The 11,792-nt window shown below is 42.7% G+C and overlaps 1 protein-coding gene across 1 annotated transcript; it reads left to right on the top strand.

Moving 5' to 3' along the window:
• Positions 1–515: 515 nt before the first annotated feature.
• Positions 516–11,309, top strand: LOC144264837 (OX-2 membrane glycoprotein-like). The gene is given in 6 exon segments (XM_077816762.1): positions 516–573; positions 1,559–1,879; positions 2,531–2,803; positions 6,476–6,586; positions 11,193–11,233; positions 11,235–11,309. Coding segments are annotated over 6 exon segments (879 nt in total).
• The last annotated feature ends 483 nt before the right edge of the window (positions 11,310–11,792 follow it).

Here is an 11,792-nt window from a genome sequence, read left to right as displayed (position 1 = left end):
ACTGTAACGCCGACAGACCCTGGTCGCTGGCGGGCAGGATTGAACCGGGGGTATCCGGAGCTTAGTGCATGAGCCTCTGCTGCATGAACTAAAAGCCAACTGCCTATCAGCAGGCTGTAGAGCAGACTCATTAATTGCTCTCTCTTTAAGTGATCTCAGTGCCACTAGATGGGACAGAACACCACACCCAGAAGGTGTGTGGGTTACACAACCTTAGAGGCTGTTTGAAATTCTAGCTCTAAATGTAGAACTTTGGAGGTGTGGGGGGAGGAAAGAGATTTAACTTCAGTTAACTTTCCAGCTCCTACACCTCAATCGCATTTGGTAGTGTAATGGACTTTAGAATGGACTCTCTCTGCAGTTTTCAAATGTGTTCCTGTTACACCCAAGAGCGGTCTTGTCATGGCTCCATAAATGGGAGCATTATCATTGGAAATAGATCTACTGTTAAGCCCATAACTTCATGTATCAAATCTCTCTTGCTTCTCCAGGTGAAAGAACAGATCAGTTCTCAGATGACTTGCCAAGGTCTGATTTTGACTGTGGTCTTTATCATGCTCTGCAGGGCAGAAGGTGAGGCCAGTGGTATTTCCTCTCAGATTTCTACAAGGGGTGTGGGGGCTGGTCTCTGATTCCTGAGGCTCCACCAGAGCAGTGAAGTGACAGCTCACTGGGTCCTCTAAGATGGAGATTCTTAAACGGGGGGACACGGAATGTATTCTGAGAGCTGGCTGCCTTCAGAGCTGGGCTTCTGGGGAGCAACGGCTGCTGGCCAGGCGCCCAGCTCTGAAGGCAGCACCGCCACTGCTAGCAGCACAGAAGTAAGCATGGTATAGTATTACCAGCCCAAGATGGAATGGCTCTTCTCCACACACAAAACCAGGTGCACCCCTCACACCAGTAACAACAGTGTGATGCCAGTAAGCAGTATCTCACTTAAAATTTACATTACTATATACTTAAATGGATCTGTTTGAATCAATGCCTTAATGTTTTTACTATGTAGTGAAAGTTGCACGTAGCTGGTTTTTTTTAATTGGTATGTGTACTTGTGTGGTAGGAGTGGGCCATAAACTACTTCAGGCAGAAAGAAGGGGGATGCAAGCAAATAACTTTGCGAACCACTGCTCTCAGAAACCAGTTAATTTCAGTCTCCCTCTTTCTCTGTGTACATAGATAACTTAATGGATTCTTTCTCCATCTGACTCTGTGGGAATGGCTTTGGGTCTCTCTTGCTAGCCAGTCTTCCTTTAACCTCTTATAAAAAAAAAAATCTTTTGGGAGAACCAGAAGCCATATGTGGATTTAATCAAGTGGAGGTAGGTGTATAGAGGGGTTGGTAAGGAGATGCAGTAAGTGGCTTTCCCTTTTTGGTGGTCTAATAAAGATGGAGGCCAAGGACCTCGGCTGATGTAAATCAACAATGCTCTGCTGAGGTCAATAGAATAGCCCCAATTTACATCTGCTGGTTATCTGGCCCAGAAAGTCAGCAAGAGACTTCTAAGCATGACCGAAGGTGATATTTGTCTATTTCATGTATTGTTTTATATCACTACAGCAGACACAGTGATACAGAAAAAAGTGGTGGAGGTGGGTGGCAATGTGACCTTGAGCTGCCTCCTGATGGGATCTTATGACATACTGCAAGTTACATGGCAGAAGACAAATACTAGAGAGAATTTGGCTACATACAGTGTATCTAAAGGAGTAACTGTTGCTGAAACATACCGAGGTCGATTAAATTTCACACGCCTGTCACTAAATGATACGGCCATCACCCTCTGGAGAGTTGGAATCCAGGATGATGGATGTTACAAATGCCTCTTTAATACCTTTCCCACCGGAGCCATCCCACAAGACACCTGCTTTACTGTCTATGGTAAGGTTCTCTGTGGGGAAGAATCTCTAAAGGGAAGGGAAGGTGTTTTCTAGCTGCAGCATTTGCTTGCAGCATTCACTGGTCAGTTGCATCGAGGACTCCAGCACTGGGAGCTTCCCCACAGCAGTACCATGTCTGTACTAGCTGGAACTGCGTTAGAAGAATACCCTATCTGTTGCTGCTAGAGGGACTCCAGCAATGTGAGCCGCCTCACTGCAGGCCCCTGTTACTGCATGTGGAGACTCTCACTGTGAGCGTCCTTACTTTAATGTCCTCTAAGTGCCGCCTAAAACTCATGGAGGGGGATCTTCCTCCCTGCAGGGTCTTCCCAGTCATGGCTAGGACTCAGGCTGCGTGAGCCTCATTGCACAGCACTATTGGTAGCAGCTAGGAGAACATTGTCAAGCGGCCACATGATTTATCTCTTGGTAGAAACCCTCAATTCCGGGATCTCAAAAGAAGTTAATGCCTCCATGATAGTTACCTTCAATATAGGGGACCAAGGGAATAGGGAATGAATAGCAAGGGTCTGGGGCAGGTGGACTTGTTTGTATTCCTTCCCTATGGGGCTGCATCAGAATGCAATGAGGTACATTGGTTTCGAGGCTATTCCATTTGATCAAAAGCTCCTTGTGTTTGTGTGTGTTTCAGAGCAGCTCAGAGGATCTCTCCATTATATAATCTCTGAAGGCAACTTGACAGCCACCTGTTCTGCTAATGCCTGGCCTCGTCCTGTGATCTCCTGGATTGTGCCGAAAGCTCAGAGTGAAAAGACAGAAGAGGTGGTCACGCACCCCAATGGAACACTGTCCGTCATCAGCAAACTCTATGTCAACCGTTCTACAAGCCTGGCTGGGCAATTGCTGATCTGCAGAGTACGGCACATGGAGAAAGACAGAGATTACAGTGTGAAAGTGGAAGACGGTCAGTTAGTGATATATACATGACCAGTGTTAATGTCCTTTTGGCTGCAAGATTTTGTACTAGCATATCTTCAGCCCCATTTTTGGATGGGGGGAGATAACAGGAAACTAACGTCCAAGAAAGAGGAGAGGCAAGTGTTTGTGTGGTGGGGAGGGAGAAAGAGAGAGGATCCTACTCTGAGTTCAGCACTGCATTGGGGTTTGGTGCAGGAGTCGGCAGTCTATCACTATGTGCTCTGGAGGGGAAAAAAAGTTAGAGAGCTCTGTATTGTTACCAGATTTCCCATTACTTCGGGGTATGCTCATTTATTAGGGTTACTCTTCTGAGGGGGGCAGGTTCTGTAATTCTGTCAATGTACTGCTTGTGTCACTTGTGTTTTTTGTATGTAGCTCTACTTCTCCCTTCTGCAAGTCCCCTCCCAATGGAGCTATCCTGCAGGACCTAGGTGCCCCAGGGCTGGGTTCCTCAACTCTAGAATCAGGTGTGCACGCACACACATACACACACACACACAGACTAACAAACCAAGTCTGAGTGGACAGGGTCAAGCAACACTTTCAAGCTGACCCCTTATTTGCCCCTAGACTCGGTAGTCTGGGTCGAGGAGCTCTTCCAAGCTGCTACCCTCACATGTCACAGGTTCAGCACGTCCCTATCCCCACTTTCACATTACAATTGTTCTGGTAGTAACCCACTTGATGAGCAAACCCCACAGGATTTTGGGGCACTGCAGGGATCTTTAGCTTAGGTAAGAGGAGCATGAGTAAATGGGAAAGCCAGAAACACAAAGGAGTAAAGTTCAGAGAGAGCAAGAGGGAAGCAACCAGCTTAACCATAAAAGTTATTTATTGAATAAAAGTGATAACCACACCAGGAGAGCCTAAACAGACACAACAGTTACATGATTAAGGAGTACAAAAACTGATCAAACAAGTCAGGGTTAAAAAGTTATACCTGAGGTAGAAAAGAAAACAGAAAGAGAGAGATGGGGTCTCACCACTCCACGAAGCTTGAACTGGTTGGGGTTCCCAGGTGATGATGGTAGCTCAGGGTCCTGAGTGCTGGAGACAGGCAGAGCCCCCAGCACGATCAGTCAGGAGAAGAGGGAGTCCCAGTGGAATGGATGCGGTGTTTGAATCCAGGCATCAGAACACTTACTTGAGTGTGGGTAGGGGTTTTTTGTAGGGAAATAACAATGGTTCAAGGGAGAACACTAGATTTGTTTATGGGTAAACTGTTGACTCAAGGGTTTTCTTTAGGCTAGACAATAGGAACTGATCACTCTTGGCTATGGGTGGTGGTTCTTACCAGGGAGCTCACAATGCAATTGGGCAGTTTCAGTATTTTGGATATCAGTCAAGGATTCATTACTAGAATTGGTCTGATAATTGCTGAGCTGGGTGTGTGCAGGCGTAGATTCATTAACATCTGGAGCAGAGATCCCCCCGGATGCAGTGCTTCCCTGCTTTTCTGGTCCCAGAGTTCAGTGCCTTGGAATCTCTGTTGTCCATTCTGTATGCTAACAGAGATGCCTCCCTGTCCCATCTTTGATGCAGATGAGGTTAGGGGAGTTGCCTTAATCTTGTCACCCTTGTCAGGAGGGGTTTATGTGTGTCTCCCACTGCCTTTCATTGCTTTCTGTAAGTCTTTCTTCTGATGGGTTTTGGTTCAAGCAGAGGCTGGGGGCGGGGGGTGTCTTTCATGAGTCAAACAGGCTGAATACTGCGCCCCGGTTCCCCAAGAACACAGAGCCGACTGGTATCAGTATGCTCTCTGGGACAAGGCCCCATGGTTCCTGTGGCAAACCCATGCCTCAGGCTGAAAATTCTATGTAGCGTTTTTATTGACTTAAAGAAAAGGAGTACTTGTGGCACCTTAGAGACTAACAAATTTATTTGAGCATGAGCTTTCGTGAGCTACAGCTCACTTCATCGAAAGCTCATGCTCAAATAAATTGGTTAGTCTCTAAGGTGCCACAAGTACTCCTTTTCTTTTTGCGAATACAGACTAACACGGCTGTTACTCTGAAACCTGTCTTTATTGACTTAAATATGAAAATGAATAATTCAGTTAGTACAGTATCACTTGTTGTTTATTTTAATAATGAATTCAGTTACGTGCTCTCTGCCCCTACATTTTCAGTGTGACATCAACTTTTTGTTTTTTTACTGCCAACCCAACAATGTCAGTGGAGACTGGTGTTTTGGGTAGCTGGGAGGGAGACATTTGAGGCTCAATTTTTATAGGTATTTTTGGATTCATCACTAAAGTATTTGAGCACATCACAGTGCTAATGAATTTGTCCTGCCAGCATCCTGGTGAGGTAGAGAAGTATTATTAGCCCACTTGTTATAGAGAGGAAATGGAAGCATTAAAAAATTAAGGGCTGAATACTCAAAAGGAGTTATGCTCCTTTCATTGTTTAATTTCCACTGATTAAAATAGAAATTAGGAACCTGATTGCTTTTGAGCACTCAGTCTTTAGTTACTTGTCCAAGGTTGCACAAGAATCCTGTGAAAGAAATGGGAATGAAACCCACATGGCCCGAATTATAGTGTATTCGGTGCCTTGACTGTAAGACAATCCTTCCAGTTTTATAGCACCTGGGAAGGCATGCAAGGCAGTTTGGGACTGTGGATTGAATCAATTAAGCTGTATGATTTTTAATGATCTTTTTAACACAAATGGTTAACAACCGGGACTGGTCAAAATTTTCCACCAAAAAATTGGATTTTTAATATTTTTATTGAAAAAATTCAAAATGACAATTTTAATTTCATCTGCAATTGAATCTCTGGTTTAGGTTTTTGAAAAGAGGTGAAAATTTCAGTTTTGAAAAGAAATCAATGTTTTGGTTTTTTAACTGTTTTTGTTGAAAAATCAAAAAGGTATATGAAATCGAACTGTTTTCGCAAAATGTGTCAATTTGGACAAACCTGCAATTTTTCAAAGAAAAACAATTTCAGATGAAAACATTCAACCATCTCTTATTGACACCATGGACATTTTTGGCTTGATCCAATTCTCATTGAAGTCAGCGAGAGTCTTTTCATTAACTTAGATGAGAATTGGATCAGGCCCTTAAATTGTCATCATTGGGGTTCCATTGCTAATTCCACTTTGAGTTGAAGGAAAGCAGTTTACATGTCTTTGAACTATTGTTTAAGCCTGCTTGCAGGCATCATTACATGCACTCAATTCATATTTTGAAGGTTAATTTAACCTTTGCAACTACAATAGAAATATTAACTAAGAAGAAATGCATGTTTCTTTCATAAATGAAAACTTGGAATCTGGAATGGGTAGGATTCTTCAAAAAATATCATGGCTTCTGAATGCACAAAGTCCTGCTTATTTATCATGACAGCGATGGAGAGACAGTAAGGTTTCTTTGCTGGTAATGATTCTGGTTACATCTTGTTAGCTTGATGAAATGTTTTCTGATTTCCCAGAGGATGTGGAAGCAGAATAGGGGAGAAAAAGTGGTGAAGATGGGCACCGCAGGTATTTTGACTTGTGTGTTGTCAAAGATAAATTTACTCAGCCAATGTTGCTCTGAACAACTCTAGTGATGACCTAAATAGAACTTGGAAAGAGCCCACCATCCCCATTACGCCCTCTACATTCTCTCATGTATCTGAAGTTCCTTTGTTTGATTTTATTTCCCACAGGCTGGTGGTTTTCAGTTCCTTGGTTGCTGGCCACAGCGACCCTACTCATAGTTTTTGTTGTGTTGGTTCTGACTGTGGTGTGCTGGAGAAGACGCAGGAAAAAGCAAAGCGGTGAGTCACTCTTTCAAGTGAAAGCCAATAGCTGATTGACTGTGTTGCTTCCACACAGGTGGTATTAAGCGCTTGTAAAATTGCAGTTGCACAGGATAAATTGTGCCTGCTGAGGTGTATGTGGTAGTACCATATGAGACAGGTACATTTGCGAGTCTTATTTCCATGTTTATTAGAGGTTGCTTCAGTTTCTTACAATTTTGGAAACTATTTGTCTGAGATTCTCTTGGTGAGGATAATACACTATGCGTATCATTTCAGTTAACTCCAGATTAGCAGAATTAGGTTAAAGTCACAGCAAAGCATAATTTCTGAATCTCATGTTCAGAGTTATGACTGCGCAGATCAGGTACCCTTCCCGTCTCTATTGGCTTTACAGGGTCTTACACAGGAGTCCAATCCAAGTCTCCTCTGAGAGGATTGTCAGGAAGGAAACAGATGACTTCTTCCCTCATTTTTAAACAATGACCCCACTCACAGACGCCATCAGAAGAAGGGATCTCACCTGATCATCAGCTGGATTTTAATTACTGATCAGATTCCCTAATATAGTCCTTGGCATCTTTTTACTGATGCAGAGCACACGCAATCTTGTTATGGTCCCATAAAGAATGAAAAACAAACAACCCCCCACACCCAATTTAAACTGTATCATTCACTAAATCCCATTACTTTGCAACAAGATGGACAAGAGGGAGTCTTGGTGAGAGCTGATTCTGGCCTCCATTGTTTTGTGCAGGTTTCACATGAAAAACCCATTTCTGTTTGATACGTGCAAGCAAGTGCTATGTTGTGGTGGTTATGGGCTTTCCCTCCTAAAATTAAATTCCCTCTGCTTCACACTCTAATAAATGAATTTTATCTCCCAAATAAACACAATAATTCTTTAAGGGAAAATTCAATTTTCCTTCTCCCCCTCCACCAGTAAAACATGGATAGGGGGCTCAAAAGGGGCAGCGCTTTAAAGTCAGTGATATGGACCTGTACCGGTGGCCACTTCTTACCAGTGCACTGTACTGGCGTTTACCACCTTACTTTCACTCCTGGCTCCAGCACTGGGAGACTAGGCCTCCTCATTGAACAGCTGTGCGCAACCCCAATGCCTCTCCTAATTTCCCAGGCCTAATACTTAGTCAAGCTGCCTGGTTTCATGGTCTCCTTGTTTCCATCCCCCCCACCCTACACACTCTTGCTCCTCTCAACCCATACCTTATTTGTATTTATTTTTATTAACTCCTAAATATTCAAAATGACAGAAAGGTCTGCACTCCTTATGTTGCTATAAAATGTAAGAGCCCAGCCCCAGCTTGTAATGTAGCTAATTCTAACAACATCTGCAAAACATCTGCAATTATATTGTCAATGCAAAAGTGCATAGACAATTAATATAAATGAATTTATAAACAAATAGAAGAGATGATGTGGTTTCTGAAAAGATTTGATGGGAGCAAGCTGCAGAATTGGGAAGTTGACTTTTTCCCAGGAAAAAAAAAGAATCTGCCTGGCAAGCTAGAGAGAGAAATCTCCTCCTCCATGCAAACAACACGAAGCAGCCAAACTATTTTTTCCTTCTTGAAACATGTTTTGATGAAACAAACATAAGAGTGTATTTTTTTCCAATCAAAATATATCAGAATGAATCTTTAGGTCAAAATATCCCAATTGCATAAATTAGTGCAACTCCACTGAAACTAGCAGAGTTGTGTCTTCTTACAATAGTGATGAAATGGATGGTGAAAAACCCACCCAGGGAGAGGCTGAGAGCAGAATGCAATTGCTTTTGAATTGTCCGAGATTTGGATATATGGACAACTAGCACTGGTCTCTGGAGACACTGCTTGAAATGCAAAGGTTTGCAAGTGAGCTTTGCAAATATGGCTTCTGAAATAGTTATCATCAGCTGGAGCTTAGCGCTCTCCGGAAGTAAATATCAGTCTCTTCACTGAAAATTTGCTCAACTCGGTGCAAATATTGCAAATTTGGTTTGACAGACCTCCCTTTACACACTCACCATGTTCGCAGTGCTGTGTTGTGATGTTGCATCCTGACAGATATAACACAGAATACTTTTCATGCTGCGAGCCCAGAAGAGGCTTGTGTGTGTTCCAGAAGCTCACTGTTGGAGCTTGGGGTCAAAGAGTGGAAGACAGAGAAGCACAGAGTCCCATATGCCAGTGTTTGTCGGCAACTTCATCCCAGTAACATTAACCGATCAAAATACGTTTTGATCGTTTAAAATCTAAATATTTCCTCCCATTTCTAAAATCTGCCTGCTCATTGTTATGTTAATATGTGACTTTACGAGAAGTCTGGAAGGACCCTTTACCTCAGTTCTTTTAACGTACTCAGTGCAGGTCTGGACCAGTCTATTAATTTCTCACTTTTCTTTACATACAAAGAGTTTTATAGAACACGTTGAGTTGTACTTTTGTTAGTTTGGAAAACTTAGAGTAAAGTCCTCTGCACAACAGTACTGTCTCTAAGGTCATTGTAACCTCCTTTTATATTCCTTGCTGTGAGGGACAAACTGAGGAAAGGTGTTTCCCATCCTTTTAATAAACATCAGATTCGCTGAAGGCCTCATTGTTTAGTTTATGCTGTAAAATACTCTCCAGAACTTGCCCACTCTAATCACTTTTTTTCACTTTCCAGCATCTGGTTTTCTACTTGTTTTTATCTATTTACTGAAAACTGCTGACAGACTCTTCGTCTTGTGTATGATTTTTTCTCCCAAGAGTTATTTGGTAGACAATTTTCTTAAATTAATTCCCATTTTAGTTGGAGGGTCAGTCATACAAGATGGTGTACAATAGGTCTGCATTGTATTGGCTGCTTTTTGCTTACCCCCAAACTGATAAAAAAGCAGACAAAATCAGAAAAATAGTTAATAACAGCACATTGTCACTCACCAGGTCAGCTCCCTGAGCATCATCAAGTCACATCTACTAACTCAATTGTCACAAACAGTTTGCACTGCCATGAGTCCTGCAGAGGGAGCAGGATTCTGTTTCGCTTCTTCTATCATCAAGAGAAGTGTCAGCTAAGTCCTGATTGCAGAATCTGTATTGCTGGTGGTGGTGGGACAGGCAGAAATGGTTTTTTTCTGCTATATTTTTTTCTAAATCTCAGGCTGTTTGCAGCACAGGCCATTTGGGACCTGGGTGGTGGGGGAATCATTGCTCTGTTTAGTTAATAGAGCAAGTTTGAGCTCATATAATGGCAAGAAGAACTATGGAACCACCCTGTCAAGGTTCCTTCCCCACTCTGAACTCTAGGGTACAAATGTGGGGACCTGCATGAAAACCCCCTAAGTTTATTTTTACCAGCTTAGGTTAAAACTTCCCCAAGGTACAAACTATTTTACCTTTTGTCCCTGGACTTTACTGCTGCCACCACCAAGCGTCAAACAAAATATAACTGGGAAAGAGCCCACTTGGAAACGTCTTTCCCCCAAAATCACCCCAATCCCTACACCCCCTTTCCTGGGGAAGGCTTGATAAAAATCCTCACCAATTTGCATAGGTGAACACAGACCCAAACCCTTGGATCTTAAGCACAATGAAAAAGCAATCAGGTTCTTAAAAGAAGAATTTTAGTTGAAGAAAAAAAGTAAAAGAATCACCTCTGTAAAATCAGGATGGTAAATACTTTACAGAGTAATCAGATTCAAAACATAGAGAATTGCTCTAGGCAAAACCTTAAGTTACAAAAAGACACAAAAACAGGAATATACATGCCATTCAGCGCAGCTTATTTTATCAGCCATTTAAACAAAACAGAATCTAATGCATATCTAGCTAGATTACTTACTAAGTTCTAAGACTCCATTCCTTTTCTGTTCCCGGCAAAAGCATCACACAGACAGAGAGAGCCTTTGTTTCTCCCCCCACTTCAGCTTTGAAAGTATCTTGTCTCCTCATTGGTCATTTTGGTCAGGTGCCAGCGAGGTTATCTTAGCTTCTTAACCCTTTATAGGTGAAAGGGTTTTTTCCTCTGGCCAGGAGGAATTTTAAAGGTGTTTACCCTTCCCTTTATATTGATGACACACCCACAGTAACCTTTTATCATGTTCAAACTATAATCATATTTCAAAGTGAACACAGTTTTGTAAGGAGTCCCCTTCAGATTTCACTCTAGCTCTTCCCCTCATTTCTTCTTAGTTTACTCCCCCCAAAAATTGTTACCTTTAGACTTGGTGTTGCATAGACTGATGTCCTCTTGGCTGCCTTTGCAATCCATTAATGCTTTTAAAAGTGTTGGCCAGAGCAAATTAGTAAGGAAAGAGACAAACATCCTGCGTGGGCAGTTTATGCTACTAATTTATTGTTGCCAGAGCCTGCTGGAACAAAGAACAAATCATACATATGTCAGTCTGATCCCACTTGCTTGGAAGAGAAAAAAGGAGCTAAGAGACCAGAGGGTTAGGCCAGAAAAAGCTATTCACTGTGTCTTGTCAGTACTCTCAGGTAGAGCTGACTGGAGGACAATTCTGTTCCACAGCAACTTGAAAGGTTTTAAAATTTGTTTTTGTTTCACAGAGACAAAACATTTCAAAGGTTTTTGTGAAAACAGAATTGTGTATCTCTGTCTCTCTCTACCTATCTAGGATTGAAACCTGAGCTCCCCAAGTGTCTGTTCATGAGTCCTGGAGGACAGGACATTGGCTGGGATGCAGGAGAACCAAGTTCAAGGTACTCTGTCTCATTCAGATGAGAATTTTTAATTGTAGTTCACTCTTAACCAGGCAGAGCCAGGACTTAAAGCGGGGTCTACCACATCCTAGGCCGGTGCCCTAGCTTCCAGGCTGCAGAGTGCCAGAGAGGTTGTGTGCATCTCTCTCAAAATATCTTCCCAACAAAACTTCATTGAACCAGATGTGTGTATGCAAAATGTTTCAGCTTCAGTGAAACAGCATTGCTACCAGAGCTCCCCCTTGGGTTAGGATGCAGGCAGCATTGTAGAGATTCTTCTCACTCTAGTGCCCCGTTTGTCGGCCAACCTGGTTCTGCAGACCATCTGCACACTTAAAGTTCAGTCACCTTCCAGGGTATCTAAGTCCTGCTGTAAGCTGGCTTCTTCCAATTGACCTCTTCAAAGTCCCTTTACCCATCTCCCCTTGGGTCCACAGTGAAGTCCTTCTAAAATCAAACAGAACTTAACAGAATCACACTCTTCTTTTGCAGAAGAGCAGATCCCAGGACTTACC

Source organism: Eretmochelys imbricata, chromosome 1 (genome assembly GCF_965152235.1).
Source record: "Eretmochelys imbricata isolate rEreImb1 chromosome 1, rEreImb1.hap1, whole genome shotgun sequence".
NCBI classification, from domain to species: Eukaryota; Metazoa; Chordata; order Testudines; family Cheloniidae; genus Eretmochelys; species Eretmochelys imbricata.
Note: the sequence above shows the minus strand (reverse complement) of the source record. Positions and strands in the feature narration are given on the sequence as shown.